This window comes from Capricornis sumatraensis, chromosome 2 (assembly GCF_032405125.1).
Source record: "Capricornis sumatraensis isolate serow.1 chromosome 2, serow.2, whole genome shotgun sequence".
NCBI classification, from domain to species: Eukaryota; Metazoa; Chordata; class Mammalia; order Artiodactyla; family Bovidae; genus Capricornis; species Capricornis sumatraensis.
Genome location: NC_091070.1, coordinates 201729641 through 201752853, shown reverse-complemented (window position 1 = coordinate 201752853; position 23213 = coordinate 201729641). Strand labels below are relative to the sequence as shown.

The 23213-nt window shown below is 38.9% G+C and overlaps 1 protein-coding gene across 1 annotated transcript in view; it reads right to left on the bottom strand.

The window, feature by feature from the left end:
- The window catches only part of EIF2B3 (eukaryotic translation initiation factor 2B subunit gamma), a 120102-nt gene extending 97449 nt beyond the window's left edge, over positions 1 to 22653 (bottom strand). Inside the window, exons 1-3 of the mRNA XM_068965585.1 lie at positions 22599 to 22653; positions 19631 to 19787; positions 9221 to 9369 (exon numbers count right to left, since the gene is read on the bottom strand). Of these exons, the coding sequence (XP_068821686.1) occupies positions 9221 to 9369; positions 19631 to 19778 (297 nt within the window). The 5' untranslated portion in view covers positions 19779 to 19787; positions 22599 to 22653. The remainder of the gene's footprint in view (positions 1 to 9220; positions 9370 to 19630; positions 19788 to 22598) is intronic.
- Positions 22654 to 23213: the final 560 nt, after the last annotated feature.

Sequence of the window (23213 nt, the reverse complement as noted above, 5' to 3'; positions counted from 1 at the left end):
CTGCCAGGCTCCTCTGTCCATGGGATTTCCTAGGCAAGAATACTGGAGTGGGCTGCCATTTCCTTCACCAGGGTATGTTCCTGATCCAGGGATCAAACCTACGTCTCCTGCATTGGCAGGCAGGTTCTTTACCACCGAGCCACCAGTTACACTGGGCCAAAAGATGTAGTTTGAAGCTGGTATGAAAGCATGAAAGCTGGGAGTCTGAACTGAGATTCTGCATAAATGGGACCTCAGTGAAAGGGTAAATTTGGAGAAAAAAAAATCCACCTGTAGCACAGGGAGTCCATCAAGGACGTTTGTCTGTTTGCTCCTGGGACAAAAAATTCTGAGAGAATATTATTTCTAACCTAGAATTCTATGTAAAGATAAGTTATCATTCAAGAGTAAGGATGGAATAAACATTTTTAAACATGCACTTCTCAAAATATTTACCTTCCATGTTCTCTTTAAAAAGCCAATAATGACTGGGTTCCTTTGAAATGGGAGAGTAAACCAAGAAAGAATAAAATGTGAGATCTAGGAACCAGGGTATCCAACACGGGAGAGAAAAGGGAATTCACAGAATGATCGTGAAAAGAAGTCCCAGAATGACAGATCTGCAGCAGGCTAGAGCAATGAGTAGAAATTTCAAGAGAGAATAGATGGCTTCCAGGAGGACAGTCTCAAAAGAAAAAAAAAATGATGGACTGAATACCTAAACTGTTTAAACAAATTGACATCTTTTCATTCCTTTTAAAGGATCTGAGGATGAATTAGTGATAGAAACAAAAAACTAAGCAACTTTAAAAGGGAGGCAATTAATAGCTCTAAGAAAAACAAGTCATTGTATTTAAAAAAGCAACTTGGAACAGTTGACAGAACTTTTGGAAGAGTTGATAGAACTTTTCTTCTTGATATGTATTTCAATATATATCTATACTTCCATATCTATATCAAAACTCAGTATACAACACACACACTACTATATATAAGATAGATAACCAACATGGACCTATGGTGTAGCACAGGGAACTCTACTCAATATTCTATGATAACCTCTATGGGGCAGGGGGGAGTCTGAAGCGGAATGGATATATGTATGTGTGTAATTGGGTCACTTATTTGTATGCGTAAAGCTAACACAACATTGTGGATCAACTATTTTCCAATAAAAAAAAAAAACTTAGTATACCAAAAAAGGTAATTTTATGTATGTAATTTATACTTCCATAAACCTGATTTTTAAAAAAAAATCAAACTGTACTTTTAAAATGGGTGTATTTTATTATATACAAATTATAACTCAATAAAGTTGATTTATTAAAAAGGGAAATATAGGGACTTCCCTGGTGGTTTAGTGGCTAAGAGTTGGTGATCCCAATGCAGGGAACCTGGGTTTGATCCCTGGTCAGGGAACTAGATCCCACATGGTACAACTAAAGGTCTTGTATGCTGCAACTAAGACTCAAAGCAGCCAAATAAATAAATGTTATAAAAAAAAAAAGGAAAATGTAACACTAGTACACTATATAACTCAGCTGTAAATAAATCCCTCATAATTGATTTAATAAAAATTTTGATGCTACTATATTGGGAAATTAGGAAAGAGGGAGCTTATGTACATGGAGAAGGGCAGACAAGGTGCTAAATTAGTCAAATCCTTACTTTCCATAGTGGAATTACAATAGATAATATCTAAAACTTAAAGAAAACAGCAGTATAAATATGGTACTTAGAAATATTGAGGGCATTATCAGAAGGAAAAAAAGAAGAGCTGAAAGCAGTTGCTTCTGAAGAGTAAGAATAATAAACAAGGAAGGACAATGCAGGAGACCCTTGTTATTTACTCTAAGTCTTGTAACTATTTGACTCTTTAAATTATATATATATGTATATTATTTGCATATACAATATATATACTAACAAAAAGAGAGCATGAAAACACAATCTAGGAACAAACCTAAAAAAAGATAAATAAGATTTTTATGAAGAAAATCATAAAACTTTATTGGGATATATTTTAAATGACTAAAATAAATGGAGAAATTCTAAGTGAATTAGAGCCTGAAATGTAAGAAGCAAGATTAAACTTTTATATGAAATTTTAAGAAAATCTCTTTTAAGATGTTAAAATAGGGATTAATTTCTAAAGCAAAAACCAGAAATCACAAACCACAAAAGAAAAACTGAAAAATCAATTTCAATAAAATTTAAAAGCTTCTATTTCTCCTAGAGCCCAGACTGTAGTCCATAAACATGTTCCACAAAAAGAAACCATCTGGGCTGTTTTTTTAACCACTTTATTAAGACTGACATCATAATCAAAATCAAGGCTTTTAAAATAAATATCGATTTCATTTCTGAATATAAAGCAATATGAAGTAAACACATGAAGTATTATTGTCAAAAAAAGTTGACACTGAATCTAATTAAAATTTAGATCCAAACTCCAGTTTACAAGAAAATACTGAAAAAGAGAAGGAAGTTAGCCAATGTTCACTGCAGCATACATACGACTGCCAAGATATGTAAACAACCTGTGTCCACGGACAAATGAATGGATAAATAAAATGTGGTATATGCATACAATGGAATATTATTCAGCCATTAAAAATAGTGAAATCTTGGCATTTGCAACAACATGGATGGAACTTAAAAGCATATGCTAACTGAAATAAGTCAAACAGAGAAAGACAAACACCTTACAATCTCACCTACACATGGAATCTAAAAACAAATAAACAACAACAAAGCCAAGTTTATAGTTACAAAGAACAGACTAGTAGTTGCCAGAGGTCAGTGGTGGGAGGTAAGCGAAATAGGCAAAGGGAGCCAAAAGGTACAAACTTCCAGTTATAAAATAAGTAAGTCATGGAGATGCAATGTACAACTTGGTGACTACAGTTAATCATAGTGTACCCAGGTGGCGCTAGTGGTAAAGAACCTGCCTGCCAATGCAGGAGACATAAGAGATGTGGGTTCAATCCCCAGCTCAGGAAGATCCCTTGGAAGAGGGCATGGCAACCCACTCCAGTATTCTTGCCTGAAGAATTCCATGGACAGAGGAGCCTGGAGGGCTATGGTCCATAGGAGTGCAAAAAGTCAGACACAACTGAGCACGCCCACAAAGGAAGGGAAAGGCCATATACATATCTGAATTTTTTGTTCTTTAGTATACCGGTAGGTTGAAAATATTAATACATCTGTCTCCAGTCACCAGAAATAGTAGGACAAAGTTTGCTCAGACACAGGTAAGACTGAATCCTTCGTCAGTCTGATAAATATGAAATACTACTATGAAGAAAATATAAAATCTAAGTACTTTTATATTATTAGCACCAGTTATAAAAATGGAGCTCACTCACCCAGGGCCTGGGAGAATGAATGAGCCAATAATTATCTTTTGATAAGTCAAAGAAAGAGGTTTGGGCAGCTGAAATAAAAAGTGATAAGCCAGTAAATCAGTGAAATTGTATGATGAGATAAGGCAAAATGAAGTAGAAAAGAATGCCACAAGGATAAAACCAAATGAAATATGTTGAAAGAATACAACATAGCAGATATGATGTCCACCTCCAATAATTGATAAGCATATACATTTAGCAAATGCAATGCAAATGACGAAGATGGTAAATTAAAATGGTAAAATAAGTTTTAAACAAAGAAGCCAAATAAAGCTAATATACTACTGTGCTCTTTCTCTGAGAAAAGCAGAAACCACATGGGATAACCTCAGTAATATTTGAGAAACTCAGTGTGTAGGAAGTGGGTAAAAATAAAAGAACCAAAAGCTAATAAACTCAAAAGTCAAAGGTAATACTCTTTTCTACCAAAATCTTATTAAAAAAGAATCAATGTTTAGGAAGTCGCCTTTTAGGCTTCCCTGGTGGCTCAGATGGTAAAGCATCTGCCTGCAATGCGGGAGACCCGGGTTCAATCCCTGGGTTGGGAAGATCCCCTGGAGAAGGAAATGACAACCCACTCCAGCACTCTTGTCTGGAAAATTCCATGGACGGAGAAGCTTGGTAGGCTACAGTCCATGGGGTTGGTTGCAAAGAGTCAGAAATGGCTGAGCGACTTCACTTTCTCACTTCTTTCTTGTGGGCAAAAGGGAAGAGATATAAATTGGCTCAAAGAAGCACTGCTTTTAAACCACAGCACAGCTGGAGGTGTTACTTTCTCCCTTAAGGAGCTACTTGTCATCCCTTAGCAAACAACTGCCTCCTCAGGCTGTCTCAACTCTTCAACTGTTTATATGTATTTCCATTGCGCTTCCTACAAGTTCATGTTGATCCCAAACAGACAGTTCTGAATTTTGGCTCGTTTGACTTTGTTCTTAATGGTTATTCAGGAGGCTACTTATGTTCCTCCACAGGTCAGTTCTGTTGCCTTCTACTTGAGGTCGGAATGCAAGCTGATGTGACGAAGCCAGGATTTCAGGAGTCACTGGTACAAGAGAAACCAAGCAGAGATAGCAAAGAGAACAGACACCTGTTAGTCAAAGTCACAACTTAAGAAAGCTCAGAGGTAGGATTATAGGTAAAGGATGCTGTGTAAATGATGTGGAAACAGGAGTAAGGAAGGAAAAGAAATAAGACCATGAAGAATGAGTTAACGGAGAAGGCAATGGCACCCTACTCCTGTACTCTCGCCTGGAAAATCCCATGGACGGAGAAGCCTGGTAGGCTGCAGCCCATGGGGTCGTGAAGAGTCGAACACGACTGAGTGACTTCCCTTTCACTTTTCACTTTCATGCGTTGGAGAAGGAAATGGCAACCCACTCTAGTGTTCTTTCCTGGAGAATCCCAGGGACAGGGGAGCCTGGTGGGCTGCCATCTATGGGGTCACACAGAGTCGGACACAACTGAAGTGACTTAGCAGCAGCAGCAGAAGGAGTTAATGAGGATTCTGATCTCAGGGATAAGGAGGAGCCCTAAAATAAGAAGTGATCAAAACCATAAGAAGAGGTAGTAGCTTGGGAATAAAATGTCCTTTCGGTAGTTACTTTACTCTTTACCTCATGCCCTCTCCTATTTATTAATAGTTGCCCCTATTATTTCTCAAGCCTCTAAGGGTTATAGGAACTCATTTGCATGGATCTCCCAGGATCTCCAGTTCCAGGCTAGGGCAAAAATAACATTTCTAAGATTTATAGATTAGGGAATAGAGAGTCTAGTTTATACCTCCATACTAAACTTTTAGACAGTAACTAAAACAGCTCCTGGGAAGACCACTAAACACTCTAAGCTTCTTGGTAAACCTGGCATCTAACCCTGTAAAAGAACACAGTTCTCTTCTCATTATCCTAGTGAAATCCTCCATTTCTTCCTTAAATAAGAAACTGTACTCAAGAAAGCCACACACCCAACATGATAGTATTAGAGATCTCCCTTCTATCAGAAGCACCAAAATCTACTTGTATGAAAGCACAGAAAGACAAAAGAAGGCCAAAAAGTAAGAGGAAATGTCTATATACACTGAACTTCTGGAAGCCCTGACCAGGGAAATAAGACAATAAAAAGAAATGAGAGCATTAAGATTAAAAAGGAAGATGTAATACTGTTTTTATTTGCAAGCAACATGTTATATATAGACAATCTTAAAGAATCTACAATTTAAGAAAGTCATGGGGTACAAAGCTAATACATAAAAACCAGCTATGTGGCTATATACAAGTAATAAACAATTAGAAAATAGAATGAAAAGTAGTAGTTACAATATTATCAAACTGGTGAAATAGGAATAAAATTGCTGAAAGATGCTCAAAACCTCTATACTGAAAATTATTTTAAAAAACACTACTGAGAGAAATTACAGGCAATCTAAATAAGTAGATGTCCAAGGATTGGAAGATTCAATATTAAGATGTCAATTCTCCCCCAAAATGACCAAAAGATTCAGTGCAATGCCAATCAAAATCCCAGAAAGCATTTTCCTGGCTAAAAACTGGCAAACTAATTCTAAAATTTATGTGGAAATGCAAAGGACTTAGAATAATCAAGGCAATCTTAAAGAAAAGGAACAAAGTTGGCAGATTTATAGTACCTGATTTCAAGACCAACTTTATAAAGTTAAGATAATCAAGACTTTATTAAATGTAGTACGGAAGCAGAGATAAGACAAACAGACCAATGGAACAAAGAAGAGAGAACAGAAATAGCACACACATAATCAGTCAGCTGATTTTCAACTAAGGCACCAGAGCAACTCAATGGGGAAAGGAAGGTCTTTTTAACAAATGATGCAAGAACAACTGAATATTCATACAGAAAAAAAGTAAACCTTTATTCCTATAACATTTTTAGATGTAAACACAGAAGAATATCTTTTTAAGCTTAGGGTAAGCAAAGATTTCTTAGGATACAAAGAACACCAACCACAGGGGACTTCACTGGCAGTTCAGTGGCTAAGACTCCATGCTTCCACTGCAGGGGGCACAGGTTCAATTCCTGGTTGGGGAACTAAGATCCAGCATGCCTCGTGGTATGGCCAAAAGAAAAAAAAAAAGTACTAACCATAAAAGAAAAAGTCGGTAATTTGGATTTCAACATTTAAGACTTTTGGCCAGCAAAGTCACCATTAAGAATATAAAAAGGCAAGCCAGAGACCGGCAGAAAATATTCACAACACATATCTGACAAAAGGCTTGTATCTATAATATACAAAGAATTTCTATAATCTATAATAAAAAGGCAAACAACTAAAAAAAAAAGGCAAATGTCTTGAACAGACATTTCATGAAGATATACAAATGGTCAAAAATCACATGAAAATGTGATCAGCATCATTATTATCAGGGACATGCAAATTAAAACCACAATGAGATAGTGTTACATAATACCCACTAGAATGGTTAAAATTAAAAAGACTGACAGTACCAAGTGTTGATGAAGATGTGAAGCAAATGCAATTCTTATACATTGCTGACAGAAGTATAAAATGTACAACCACTTAGAAAACTATCTGGCATTTCTCAATACAGTAAATCCTAAAAACTATAATGTAATTTTTTTCAAACTATAATATTTTTACAAAAAGATCTGCAGAACGATGTTCATAACAGCTTTATTCATAATATCTAAAATTTTGAAACAATGCAAATGACCATCAACAGAAAAATGGGTAAACAGTGGTATTCTTATTCAATGGAATTCTACTCAGCAATAAATAAGAACAAACTAGTTATACCAGTAATAATATGAATTTGAAAAATACTATGTTGAACAAAATAAAATAAAATAAAATTATATGATTTCATTTATATGTAGTTCATGAACAAGCAAAATAACATATGGTGACAGAAATCAGAATAGCAGTTGACTTCAAAGGTGGGGGATTAACTAAAATGAAGCACAAAGGAACTGTGAGAGGTGATGGAAATATTCTAGATTTGGAAAATGATAACCTAGTGGCTCAGATGGTAAAGAATCCACCTGCAATGTGGGAGATCTGGGTTTGATCCCTGGGTTGGGAAGATCTCCTGGAGGAGCGCATGGCAACCCACTCCAGTATTCTTGCCTGGAGAATCCCCATAGACAGAGGAGCCTGGCGGACTTCAGTCCCATAGGGTCACAAAGAATTGTACACGTTGAGTGACTGAGCCACAGCACAATCTGAGTGTATATAATTGTCAAAACTCATCAAACTATATACTTAATATCTGTGTATTTTACTGTATATAAACATAAAATACATTTATACACAGTAAATGGGCACTGTGTATACAGCTACCCTGGTGGCTCAGTGGTAAAAGAATCTGCCTGCCAATGCAGGAGACTCAAGAGATGAGGGTTTAGTTCCTGGGTTGGGAAGATGCCTTGGAGTAGGAAATGGCAACCCTCTCCTGCATTCTTGCCTGGACAAGAATAAAAAACTGGCTACAATCCACAGGGTTGCAAAGAGTTAGACTCAACTAAGCATGCACAGAAAGGAAGGGAAAGGCCATGTAAATATCTGCATTAATTTTTTGCTCTTTGGTGCATAGATATGCAGAAAATATTAATATATCTGTTTGCAATCACCAGAAATAGTAGGAGAAATTTTGCTCCCCAACTCAAATAAGATGGCAACATTATTAGAATGTAATTTTTTCCAAAGGACATCAATTTTAGAATAGTCAGCAGTGGAACTTTCTCAGTTTATGTGCCACAAACCATGGGGACTGCATCCTCATATCCACAGGCTCGCTATATAATTTTTTTTTATTTTTATTTACTTCCTATATAATTTTTTAAATAATTTATTATTTATTTATTTTTGGCTCTGCTGGGTCTTCACTGCTACACGGTCTTTTCTCTAGTTGCAGCAAGCGGGGGCTACTCTCTAGTTGAGGTACTCAGGCTTCTCATTGTGGTGACCTCTCTTGCCGTGGAGCATGGGCTCTAGTGTGTGGGGGCTTCAGTAGCTGCAACACATGGGCTCGGTAGTTACGGCTCCCAGACTCTCAGCACAGGTTCAACAGATGTGGTATCTGGGCTTAGTTACCCTGAGGCATGTGGGATCTTCCCAGATCAGAGATCAAATCTGTGTTTCCCGCATTGGAAGGAGGATTCTTTACCACTGAGCCACCAGGGAAGCCCGCTCACGTTAGCTGCTTAATCAAAGGAGACTAAACTTTCAAATACTATCATGTAAAGGAGCTGAAATTTTTGAAAGTTTCTTCCTATTTCTTTCCACTCAATCTCTCATCTGCAGAGTCAACTGGTGGTCTCATTTCTATTACTACACATGAAAATGAAAGTGAAAGTCGCTCAGTCATGTCCAACTCTTTGACGCCCCACGGACTATACAGTCTGTGGAATCTCCAGGCCAGAATATTGGAGTGGGTAGCCTTTCCCTTCTCCAGGGGATCTGCCCAACCCAAGGACTGAACCCAGGTCTCCCACACTGTAGGCAGATTCTTCATCAGCTGAGCCACCAGGAAAGCCCCTACTATACATAAGTTTTGCTTATTCATGAACTTTATATAAATGGAATCTTTTGAAGTACATTAGAAATGTATCTTTTTTATAAAGATATATTATGACTGAAAAATACTGGAAACTAGTGACTATGACAACTGAGTGTCTAAATCTTTACTAGTAACCAAACTAAACAGCAGCTGAAACATGGGCAACAAAATATGGGGTATTAGAAAATATTTTTTAAAATATACTGTAAACTGCAATGCATTGGGAAAACATAAGATGATATTTATTTTCAACAAATAAACAAAAAAAATCAATAAACAGTTTTTCACCTTAAGTTTCTGATATATGTGGCGCAGAGAATCCGCAGTTCCCATGTCAGCTTCATCAGGAATACACACAATATCTAGCTTCATTTTCATCTTGTTGAAGTCTGCACACAAAGCCTTTTGGACTTCCTTGGTTGTAATGACAATGACTTCTATAGCATGAAAAAAAAGGAAGGAAAAGTGCAAAAACTTTCATTCATTTAGACAATGGCTACACTACTTCAATTAGATTTGGTCTGTTTCTAGATTTAGTAATGACAGCTAATATTATTGAGATATTGCAATATACTTTACATGTATCTTCTCAATTAATTCTTACAGCAAATTATTAAAAATTTGTAAAAATTCCTCCATTTTACAAATGAGGAAACTTGGACTAAAAGATATGAAGTGGCTTTGTTCAGGGTACATAAAACCAGTGAGCAAGAGATCCTAGATGAAACATGTTAATATATTATACACCACTTCTTCCTGACATAAAGGATTCAAAAGAGCACTTATTAAACCATATACCAATGATTTTATATTTTATCCTATTCTAGTTTTAATTTTTGGTCACGCCATGCTGCATGTAGGATCTTAGTTCCCCTGACCAGGAATTGAACCTGTGCCCCCTGTATTGGAGGCATGGAGTCTTAACTACTGGACCACCAGGGAAATCCTGGGATCACATTTTTTTTTTTTTTTTTTTTTGGAGAGCATGGATTATTTTATTGGATGCTTTATAAAAAGTCCAAGCACACACATACTGTGCCCCCACCAGGAAGGGAGGGGTTCACATTAGTTGTTCTTATACCCTTAAGATAAGCCTCTCCCTGGGATCACATTTTAAAACTTCCTTCACTACAAAGAAAGAGCTATCACCACTTCCCATCAGATGGCTATTAGTGTTTCACTGAAGATCATAATGAATTCAGTAACAGACAATTTCCATGTAATGATGCCTTCACCTTATCCATATAGCCATCAAAAACTTGGGGTTCTGTCATGGATCTTTGGCAGGGTAATGTAATCTACCACAATATAACCTGTGTTGCAGATACCTGACAATTAGATTTTAGCATCTCTAAAGTATAACAATTTCTATATGTGTTTCATCAGTTCAGTTCAGTTCAGTTGCTCAGTTGTGTCTGGCTCTTTGCGACCCCATGAATCGCAGCACGCCAGGCCTCCCCGTCCATCACCAACTCCCAGAGTTCACTCAAACTCACATCCATCGAGTCCATGATGCCATCCAGCCATCTCATCCTCTGTCGTCCCCTTTTCCTCCTGCCCCCAATCCCTCCCAGCATCAGTCTTTTCTAATGAGTCAACTCTTCGCATGAGGTGGCCAAAGTACTGGAGTTTCAGCTTTAGCATCATTCCTTCCAAAGAAATCCCAGGGCTGATCTTCAGAATGGACTGGTTGGATCTCCTCACAGTCCAAGGGACTCTCAAGAGTCTTCTCCAACACCACACTTCAAAAGCATCAATTCTTCCCCACTCAGCCTTCTTCACAGTCCAACTCTCACATCCATACATGACTACTGGGAAAACCATATCTTTGACCAGAAGGACCTTTATCAGGAAAGTAATGTCTCTGCTTTAGGTTTGTCACAGCTTTTCTTCCAAGGAGCAAGAATCTTTGAATTTCATGGTTGCAGTCACCATCTACAGTGATTTTGGAGCCCAAGAAAATAAAGTCTGTCACTGTTTCCACTGTTTTCCCATCTACTTGCCACAAAGTGACCAGATGCCATGATCTTTGTTTTTGAATGTTGAGTTTTAAGCCAGTTTTTCACTCTCTTCTTTTACTTTCATCAAGAGGCTCTTTAGTTCCTCTTCACTTTATGTCATAAGGGTGGTGTCATCTGCATATCTGAGGTTATTGATATTTCTCCTGGCAATCTTGATTTCAGCTTGTGCTTCATCCAGCCCTGCATTTCACATGATGTACTCTGCATAAAAGTTAAATAAGCAGGATGACAATATACAGCCTTGACATACTCCTTTCCCAATTTTGAATCAGTCCATTGTTCCATGTCCAGTTCTAACTGTTGCTTCCTGACCTGCATATAGGTTTCTCAAGAGGCAGGTCAGCTGGTCTGGTATTCCCATCTCTTTCAGAATTTTCCACAGTTTGCTGTGATCCATACTGTCAAAGGCTTTATCATAGTCAATGAAGCAGAAGTAGATGTTTTCTGGAACTCTCTTGCTTTTTCAATGATCCAACAGAGGTTGGCAATTTGATCTCCGGTTCGTCTGCCTTTTCTAAAACCAGCTTGAATATCTGGAAGTTCACGGTTCATGTACTGTTGAAGCCCATCTTGGAGAATTTTGAGCATTACTTTGCTAGCTAGCATGTGAAATGAGTGCAATTGTGCAGTAGTTTGAGCATTCTTTGGCATTGCCCTTCTTTGGGATTGTAATGAAAACTGACCTTTTCCAGGCCTGTGGCCACTGCTGAGTTTTCCAAATTTTATGGCATATTGAGCAGCACTTTAACAGCATCATCTTTTAGGATGTGAAATAGCTCAACTGGAATTCCATCACCTCCACTAGCTTTGTTCGTAGTGATGCTTCCTAAGCTTTGAGTTCACACTCTAGGATGTCTGTCTGTAGGTAAGTGATTACACCATTATGGTTATCTGGGTCATTAAGATCTTTTTTGTATAGTTCTGTGTATTTTTTGCTACCTCTTCTTAATATCTTCTGCTTCTGTTAGGTCCATACCATTTCTGTCCTTAATTGTGCCCATCTTTGCATGAAATGTTCCCTTGGTGTCTCTTCACTTTCTTGACGAGATCTCTAGTCCTTCCCATTCTATTGTTTTCCTCTATTTATTTGCATTGATCACTTAGTAAGGCTTTCTTATCTCTCCTTGCTATTCATTATGGAGAGACTAATGCTAAGCAGGGCTATGAACTTCCTAAAATAATGAACTATATGAACAGAATAAACAAAGAGTTTATAGATCAACTACAGAACATCATGTTTAGGAGTCATTCTCCAAATTCTGAGTTAGCCTCATTCAGAAGGAATTTTCTATATAATAGGAATTTAATATGCCACAAAAAACTATCCCCAAATATAACTAAAGATATATAGCAAGAGGAAAAAAAAGCGATAGATGACAAAGCCATAACAACTTATTAAAGGAAAGCAGTATATTTAAAAGTGTATTAAGATGTGTCATTCACCTGTGATATTGAGTTCTAAAAAGAAAATCTTTTCTAAAACACATCTCAATGTCAATATCATACAGACCACTGCAAAGAACTGTTCATGGGTCTGTCTCAAGAAAGTATGACTGGAATAAACACTGGATCATAAGCCTAGGGCCAAGCATCTGGACCACCTCCATCTGGTATTCTAATCTGCTATATCTAACTAAAGGACACCTCAAACTCATTGTGGCCAAAGCCGAACTCACTGTCTTCGCCCAGACCTGTTCATTGTCTTACATTTCCTCTCCTACTACTGATATCACTATCCACTTAGTTACTTACCTAAGCAGAAAGTAGAGGGAACTCGTCCCTTTCTTTCCACTACCCCTCCCCATGAATCAACAACATTCCCCAATGGGCCTTCTTCGCCATCCTTAGCACTAATGCCTTAGTTTAGGCCCTCTTTGCTGTTAGCATGGACTTTTGTATCAATCTCTTAACTCATCTCCTTGCTTATAGTCTTGACCCCCTCATACTAATTCTCCATACAGCTCCCAAAGCAGTTTTTTAAAAAAATCTGTATTTCAAATTTATTATCATAAAGTTGTTCACATTTGCTTATTATCTTTTTTGTTTGTTTGCTTGTTTTGGCTGCACTGCATGGTTATAGGATCTCAATTCTCCAACAGGGACTGAACCTGGGCCACAGCAATGAAAGTGCAGAATCATAACTACTAGACCACCAAGGAACTCTCTTGCTTATTAACTTTTAATGTCTGTAGGATTTGTGGTGATGTTTCGTCTTTCATTCCTGTTATTAGTAATTTGTGTCTTCTCCCCTGTTTTTGATCAGTCTAACTAAAGATTTAACAATTCTATTGATATATTTTTTTAAAGAATCATCTCTTGGTTTTACTGATTTTCTCTAATGCTTTTGGCTGCTATTTCACTTACTGCTGTTGTTATCATTTTTATCTCCTTTCTACTTGAGTTTCATTTGCTTCTCTTTTTCCAGTTTGTCAAAGTAGAAACTTAGATGATAATTTGAGACATTTCTTTTCTAACAGAGAACTTAATGTTATAAAATTTTCTCTAAACATTGCTTTAGCTACATCCCTCAAATTTGAAAATATTGAATTCTCCTTTTCAGTAAGCTAAAAACATTTTCTAATTCCCCTTGTGGTCAGATGGCCAAAAAGCACAAGAAAAGATGATCAACATCACTAATTATTAGAGAAATGTAAATGAAAACTACAGTGAGCTATCACCTTACACTGGTCAGAATGGCCATCACCCAAAAAATTCTAAGAACAATAAATGCTAGAGAGGGTATGGAGGAAAGGGAACCCTCCTACGCTGTTGGTGGGAATGTAAATTAGTATAGCCACCATGGAGAACAGTATGGAGGTTCCTTAAAAAACTCGAAACTACCATATGAGCCAGCAATCCTACGCCTAGGCATATAAACCACAATTCAAAAAGATACATACAATATACAAGCAACTTATGCAGCTCAATTCCAGAAAAATAAACGACCCAATCAAAAAATGGGCCAAAGAACTAAATAGACATTTCTCCAAAGAAGACGTACGGATGGCTAACAAACACATGAAAAGATGCTCAACATCACTCATTATCAGAGAAATGCAAATCAAAACCACAATGAGGTACCACTTCACACCAGTCAGAATGGCTGCGATCCAAAAATCTGCAAGCAATAAATGCTGGAGAGGGTGTGGAGAAAAGGGATCCCTCCTACACTGTTGGTGGGAATGCAAACTAGTACAGCCACTATGGAGAACAGTGTGGAGATTCCTTTAAAAATTGCAAATAGAACTACCTTATGACCCAGCAATCCCACTGCTGGGCATACACACCGAGGAAACCAGAATTGAAAGAGACACATGTACCCCAATGTTCATCGCAGCACTGTTTATAATAGCCAGGACATGGAAACAACCTAGATGTCCATCAGCAGATGAATGGATAAGAGAGCTGTGGTACATGTACACAATGGAGTATTACTCAGCCGTTAAAAAGAATTCATTTGAATCAGTTCTGATGAGACGGATGAAACTGGAGCCGATTATACAGAGTGAAGTAAGCCAGAAAGAAAAACACCAATACAGTATACTAACACATATATATGGAATTTAGAAAGATAGCAATGACAACGCTGTATGCAAGACAGGAAAAAAGACACAGCGGTGTATAACGGACTTTTGGACTCAGAGGGAGAGGGAGAGGGTGGGATGATTTGGGAGAATGGCATTCTATCATGTATACTATCATGTAAGAATTGAATCGCCAGTCTATGTCTGACGCAGGATACAGCATGCTTGGGGCTGGTGCATGGGGATGACCCACAGAGATGTTATGGGGAGGGAGGTGGGAGGGGGGTTCATGTTTGGGAACATATGTAAGAATTAAAGATTTTAAAATTAAATATTTGGGAACACATGTAAGAATTAAAGATTTTAAAATTAAAAATAAAATAAAATTAAATTAAATTAAATAAAAAAAATTAAAAAAACAAAACAAACAAAAAAAAACACAAAAAGATACATACAAAAAAAAATAAATGCAGCCCGATGTTCACTGCAGCACTATTTACAATAGCCAGGACATGGAAGCAACCTAAATGTCCATCAACAGAGGAACAGATAAAGAAGATGTCATATATATACTTGGTAGAATATTACTCACCCATAAAAAAGAACAAAATAATGCCATCTGTAGCAACATGGATGGACCTAAAGACTGTCATACTGAGTCATGTAAGTCAGACACAGAAAGATAACATCATATGATACAGCTTATACGTGGAATCTAAAACAAAAGGGTAAAAATGAAGTCTGTATAGAAGCAGAGCCACAGACGTAGGAAACAAACTTATGGCTACCAGGGGACAAGGGGGGGAAGGGATAAATTGGAAGTTTTGGATTGACATAGAAACACTACTATATAAAATAGGTAACTAATAAGAAGGAATGATGCTAAAGCTGAAGCTCCAGTACTTTGGCCACCTCACACAAAGAGTTGACTCATTGGAAAAGACTCTGATGCTGGGAGGGATTGGGGGCAGGAGAAGAGGACGACCGAGGATGAGATGGCTGGATGGCATCATGGACTTGATGGACGTGAGTCTGAGTGAACTCCGGGAGTTGGTGACGGACAGGGAGGCCTGGCGTGCTGCGATTCATGGGTCGCAAAGAGTCGGACACGACTGAGTGACTGAACTGAACTGAACTGAATAAGAACCTACTGTATAGCACAGGGAACTCTACTCAATACTCTGCAGTAGCCTATATGGGAAAAGAGTCTAAAGAAAGAGTAGATATATGTGTATGTATAACTGATTCACTTTGCTGTACACCTGAAACTAATATGATACTATAAATCAACTATACTCTAATAAAATTGTTTTTTAAATTTCCTTTGTGGTTTCTTCTTTGGGTTATGTACAGATATGTGGTTTGATTTCCAAATACTTAGGGATTCTCTTGATACCTCTATGTTACTGATTTCTACTGTAACTCTACTGTGGTTAGAGAATGTATTTTATATTAATCTTCAAAGATTTATTGAGACCTGATTTATTTCAAAAAATACAGTCTATCTTGGTAAAAGTTCTTAGCATTTGAAAAGAATTGTGCATTCTGCTTTACTAATGGCATGTTCTATAAATGTCAATTAGGTAAAACTGTAAAAAATCATAATGAATCCAAAAAAGGCTGCCAGAATTAATAATAAGTGTATTTAGCAAAGTTGTAGGATACAGGGCAACATAAAAAAGCTATGTTTTTATGTACTGGCAACAAATTTTCTGGAAATTGGAATAATTACCATTTATGATAACACCCTCTTCCAATAACACAAGAGAAGACTCTACACGTGGACATCACCAGATGGTTGACACTGAAATCAGATTGATTATATTCTTTGTAGCCAAAGATGGAGAAGCTCTATACAGTCAGCAAAAACAAGACTGGGAGCTGACTGTGGCTCAGATCATGAACGCCTTATTGTCAAATTCAGACTAAAATTGAAGAAAGTGGAGAAAACCACGAGATCATTCAGGTATGACCTAAATCAAATCCCTTATGACTATACAGTGGAAGTGAGAAATAGATTTAAGGGACTATATCTCATAGACAGAGTGCTTGATGAACTATGGATGGAGGTTCATGACATTGTACAGGACACAGGAATCAAGACCATCCCCAAGAAAAAGAAATGCAAAAAAGCAAAATGGCTGTCTGAGGAGGCCTTACAAACAGCTGTGAAAAGAAGAGAAGTGAAAAGCAAAGGAGAAAAGGAAAGATAAACCCATTTGAATGTAGAGTTCCAAAGAATAGCAAAGAGAAATAAGAAAGCCTTCCTCAGAGATCAATGCAAAGAAATAGAGGAAAACAACAGAATGAGAAAGACTAGAGATCTCTTCAAGAAAGTTAGATACCAAGGGAACATTTCATGCAAAGATGGGTACAATAAAGGACAGAAATGGTATGGACCTAACAGAAGCAGAAGATAGTAAGAAGAGGTTGCAAGAATACACAGAAGAACTGTACAAAAAAGATCTTCACGACCAAGATAATCACGATGGTGTGGTCACTCACCTAGAGGTAGACATCCTGGAATGTCAAGTCAAGTGGACCTTAGAAAGCATCACTACGAACAAAGCTAGTGGAGGTGATGGAATATCAGTTGAGCTATTTCAAATCCTGAAAGATGACGCTATTAAGGTGCTGCACTCGATATGCCAGCAAATTTGGAAAACTCAGCAGTGGCCACAGGACTGGAAAAGGTCAGTTTTCATTCCAATCTCAAAGAAAGGCAATGCCAAAGAATGCTCAAACTACTGCACTCATCTCACACGCTACTAAAGTAATGCTCAAAATTCTCCAAGCCAGGCTTCAGCAATATGTGAATCATGCAAAGTACATCATGAGAAACGCTGGGCTGGAAGAAGCACAAGCTGGAATCAAGATTGCTGGGAGAAATATCAATAACCTCAGATATGCAGATGATACCACCGTTATGGCAGAAAGTAAAGAACTAAACAGCCTCTTGATGAAAGTGAAAGTGGAGAGTGAAAAAGTTGGCTCAAAGCTCAACATTCAGAAAACTAAGATCATGGCATCCGGTCCCATCACTTCATGGCAGATAGTTGGGGAAACAGTGGAAACAGTGGCTGACTTTATTTTTCTGGGCTCCAAAATCACTGCAGATGGTGACTGCAGCCATGAAATTAAAACATGCTTGCTCCTGGGAAGGAAAGTTATGACCAACCTAGACAGCATATTAAAAAGCAGAGACACTACCTTGCCAACAAAGGTCCGTCTAGTCAAGGCTATGGTTTTTCCAGTGGTCATATATGGATGTGAGAGTTGGACTATAAAGAAAGCTGAGGGCAAAAGAATTGATGCTTTTGAAGTGTGGTGTTGGAGAAGACTCTTGAGAATCCCTTGGACTGTGAGGAGATCCAACCAGTCCATCGTAAAGGATATCAGTCCTGGGTGTTCACTGGAAGGACTGATGTTGAAGCTGAAACTCCAACACTTTGGCCACCTGATGCGAAGAGCTGATTCACTGGAAAAGACCCTGATGCTAGGAAAGATTGAGGGCAGAAGAGGGGGACGACAGAGGATGAGCTGGTTGGATGGCATTACCAACTCGATGGACATGGGTTTGGGTGAACTCCGGGTGTTGGTGATGGATAGGGAGGCCTGGCGTGCTGCGGTTCATGGGGTTGCAAAGAGTTAGACACAACTGAGCAACTGAACTGAACTGAACAAATAAATATAATACAATATGTGTAAGTCCTATACACTGAAAACTATAAAGTAGTTTAGTTTTAGCTGAGAGAAATTACAAAGGTCTAAATAAAAGGAGAGATATACCATGCTCCTCAATCAGAAGACTCAATACTGTTAAGATGTGAATTCTCTTCCTACTGATCTACCGATTCAATTCAGTCTTAATCAAAATTCTAGCAACTATTTTTGTAGAAATTGATAAGCTGATTCTGAAATTTATATAAAGATACAAAGGACTTAGAGTAGCGAAAACATGAATTTAACCATATTAAACTTCAGTTTAGTAAGCCTTTCAGAACTTCCTTGTGCTTCCACTGCAGAAGGCATGGGTTTGATCCCTGGTTAGGGAACTAGGATCCTACACGCCTTGTGGTACAGCCAAAAAAAAAAAGGCTCTTCACTGATTTCCCACTGCTTTCAAGAAAAAAAAAAAATCTAAATTCCTCAACATGGAATACAAGGCCCTTCATAGTATAATGCCTGTTTATTTCTCTCTTACATTACATTTATTCCCTCTTACGCTCAATATTGCTGTTGTTGTTTAGTCACTAAGTCATGTCTGACTCTTTGTCAACCCCATGGACTAGAGCCCACCAGGCTCCTCTGTCCATGGGATTTCCCAGGCAAGAATGCTGGAGTATGTTACCATTTCCTACTCCAGGGGATCTTCCCAACCAAGGGATCAAACCTGCATCTCCTGCACTGCCAAGCAGATTCTTTACCACTGAGCCACCAGGGAATACACATGATATTACAGCCACATAAAATGAAAAGTAGTTATAAAAAAAAAAGAAAAAAGCAGTTGCGAGAATACGTGCTGATCATGACTCTATCTCTGCAAAATTTAATACTTCTGTATGGAATACTTCTTCCACACTGGTCGGAATGTTAATCTATTTTTCAAGAGTCAATTCAAGGGTCAGCTACTCTGTAAAGTCTTCTCTGAATCTCTCAAACAGTATCTTCCTTATATTAATAACAAGCACTTATAATGTGCCTCTGTTATAACATTTACCACATTTCACAATGATAATCTGTTTACATGTGTTTATCTCTCCACTAGACTCTAAGGTTCTATAAATCAGGGCCTGACTTAACCTTTTCAATTCCGTACTCCAGTGTTGAATATACTACCTGGCAAATGCAGGTTCTCAGTAAATACTATGAGGCATATGGTCGTTCTCATATTATGTTCTGATATCCTTCCAGGGTTATCTTGGATCACTGTGGAGACCAGCTCTAAAAAAGAAACAGTTAGCACTCTCTTCTCTACCTTTTTCGCACAGCAATAGAGTACTCCAAAGTTTCTAATTTAAAGAGGCCCGTCTCCAGCCAACATTGAGTCCTGGTCTTCTTTCATTCACTTCTCTCACCCTCATAAAGCTGATAAATTACTGGGATGAAGAACCCTAAAAGTTTTGTGAGTATATCTCATTGCCATAACTCACCTTCAAATCCAACACGCTCAAGCAGGTTCAGTGGGTACCAAATTAAAGGTTTGTTGCCGACTGGAAGCAGAGGTTTGGGAATACTGGAAGTCAGGTCTGTCATTCGCGATCCCCCTCCAACTGCCATTACAACTGCTTGAAATTCCATTTTTAAAAACTGTAATCACAGAGAAAACCAAGAGAAAAATGTAATAAAATCAATGCACACACAGTATTAATCTTATTTTTATTTAGGTTATTGATATTCACTTATGACAAAGATGTCATTTCCAACTCCAATAACCAGAATAAGAAAGACTCCTTAGCCACAGTATAAACATCGCATTTATCCTCTTCTCTTACTGATACATACTCTCATTTCCAGCCTGGGCTAGAGGCGGGAAATGAATAAAACAAAAATCTGGCTCTTGCGCTTGAGGTGTTGACAATTAAGTGAAGACAAATGCAGTAAATTACAATACAACATCATTAATGCCATGACAGGGATATATCTAAGGTGCAGTAGCCATATACAGTGACAGTAACACCTAAGTCTTCCTAGAAAAGACAGGGAAGGTTTTATAGGAAAGTAATGCTTGAGCTGACTCTTAAAGGAATAAGAGTTTATCAAGTTGGTTTCTGATATGTGAGTTTGTATTCCCTGAAAAAAAATTTAAACTTCTGACTAGAATTAACAGCACAAAGACAAGCACATTAGATCTCTGAAAAGTATGAAATGACTTAAGATGCTTCTGTTAATTCAGCCACCTGCTCCCATTTTTTCATTACCCCCAACTTGAAATGTAACATTATAAACTCAAATGTAGGCTTGTATCTTAACCTAGGTTTGCAGAGCCCAATTACAGAAACAAACCAAGTTAATTTCTTTTTTTCAGACTCAAGGTGATAAATGAAACTGTTTGACATTCAAAAAAATCTCTTTACAGCTGCTACCACAGAAGAGAGGCACATTAAAAGCTCACAAATCCTTATTGATTTAAAATAAAAGTACTATTTGACTTACAACAAATGATGTAACCTTTTAAAAACAAAGTGAAATTCAATGCTCCGGAAACAAAAATGTATTTTAACACCAAACTGGTAAATAATGTTGCTCCTTTATCATAATTTTGATCAGTCCTGGGCTCCTCACATTAGTATCTAAACTGCAACACACACACACCCCATACACCCCAGCACAAAGTAAAGGCTCTTACACAACATCCACAAAGTAAAGATATGGTACTTTCAATTCCAGCAGGCACTGCCTCAGATTGGTATTTAACTTCAATCTGGCATTATATAAATCTCATAACATCTGATGTTACTATGAAAAGTATTAACACTGGATCCTTAAGAGTTAAAAGACCTGAGTTTGGGTTCTGGTTCTGTCACTTACAGGTGAGGTAACCAGGGGCCTGACATTTAAAACTATGCGTCCTCAGTTTCTAGAAAAGAGCCTGGTGGTTAAGTTCACAGGCCCTTTAACCAGACTGCCTGGATTTTAATTCTAGCTATACCATGAATTAGCTGTATGATCCAAGCCAAGCTACATACCTTTCCCAAGCCTCCATTTTCTTAATATTCTAAGGGGAGGATAATTTCTACTTCAGAGTTGTTATAAATGTTAAATAAGTTAACCCAAGTAAAGCACACAAAACAATGACAAGCATTATATAAGTTTTTGATAATAGACAGGTCATGGAAACTTTCTGTGCCAGCTGAACCATGCTGTTGCATAATTCTGGCCCCTGTATCATTATTCTTAGTTGCCTTTCTCCTGTGTCCAGTATGTAATCACCAATTAAACTTTAAAGACTCAGTTGAAGAATCACCTTGTGTATAAAGACATTCTTAGCCCTTCCCACCCTCTTAGAGAAGTAACTCTTTTCTCCTTAAAGGCTTCCATTCTAATATATACAGATTATCTCTACCTTTCAGGATTCACTGCCCATTTATTTTAATTTTTATTATTTCTTGGCTGCCGCAAGTGTGGCATGTGCGATCTTACTCCCCTCTTCCCCAACCCACCCCCGGGGATGGAACCCACTGCCCCTGCATTGGAAGTGCGGAGTCTCAACCACTGTACTGCCAGCGAAGTCCATCTGCCTGTTTAAATGTCTATTTCCTGTGAGTTCCTTGACTGTCATCGTTGTATTCCCAGTACCTGACATAATTCCTGTCACATGCCAGGCACTCAGTCAGTACTCGTGGAATGAGCATCTGTGAACCTCACAACAACCCAGAGTAAGCATCAAGCTCAAACATGTGCAGAAGGGACACTAGAACCCAGGTCACTAGGATCTGAGGTTCCTGCTCTCAGTGAGGCTCTGGGTGATAATGATGAACATAACTGATAGCAGGCAGCCTGACAAATGTCTCAGTGCCACTGCCACGACTCTGAACGATGGGAATCAAGGCAAAAACTCTCTAGCCACTCAGGCTTTAGAGAGGTGGTTCATGGCATCTTCATTCAACCTGTCTCCGATACAGCCCTCACTGCCTTCTCCCTTTGTAAATTGACAAAAACCCCGAAACACAACTGATCTCTCAGCCAGACTTTATTGTATTGCTCTCTGTATTTGTATCTTGCACCTAAAATAATCAGAAACAGAATAAAAGAACGAAGGACTTTTAAGAGGAAAGGATTAAGCACTGTGCGCAGGGCGTTCGGTGCTCACTCGCTGTGACTTCCAGCAGATCCTCCCCTCCCTGAAACTCAATTTCCTCAACTTTTGCACAAGGTGGCTGGCTCGGATGCTCCCCGAGCTTCCTTTTAGTTCGGCCACTTGGCTCCGCGGCCAGGTCCGGGAGGCACTCGAGCTGGCGACTCGGGCTCTGCACCCCTGCAACCCCTTCGGGCCCTCCTCTACCAGGCTTGAGGAGCCCGCCTCCCTCCGGTGAAGTGAGGCTCGGCGGCCGCCACCGCGCGGCTCCCCCCGCCAGCCAGCTCGTGCGCGGCCTGGCAGCGCAGAAGCCTCAGCTTTACCTCAGGTCCCCGCGCGCCGCCACGGTTCCCAGCGCTCCCCGCGCTCCCCACGCCGCCGCCGACTGACAGCCAAAAGGCGCAGGCGCACGATGGCCGGGCAGATCGATGGGACGCGCTGGGCAGGCCCGCAGAGAAGAAAACGAGCACCGAATAATAGATGACGGCCGAGAAGGATGACGCGAGGAGGAGGGGAGGAGTAGCGGAGGCGGGGCCGCCCGAGCCTTTTCATTCATTCACAAATTACCAACGCCCACTGAGCGTCCCTCACGTTGCAGGGGAACTAGTCACAGTCTCTTCCTTCAGGCAATTCTCCTTCTAGGACCTGGTCCCTACTACCACTCTGCGGAAAGACAGCTCATTGGGAGCTGCGGTTTAGGGCTGACCAGTGGAGAAATCACCAAGGATTGCCAAGGTTTTCTATGTCCAGTGAGGTCTAATGTGGCCACTCAACGTTGGCTTTCTGAACCAGATTATTATGGTATGGAAAACATCCACCTTTAGCCATAAAAAGTTGGTCGGGGGTGTGGGATTCAGGAAGATCTCACTGTAATTGTGGGGAAAATCCCCTGGAGGAGGCATAGCAACCCACTCCAGTATTCTTGTCTGGAAAACCCC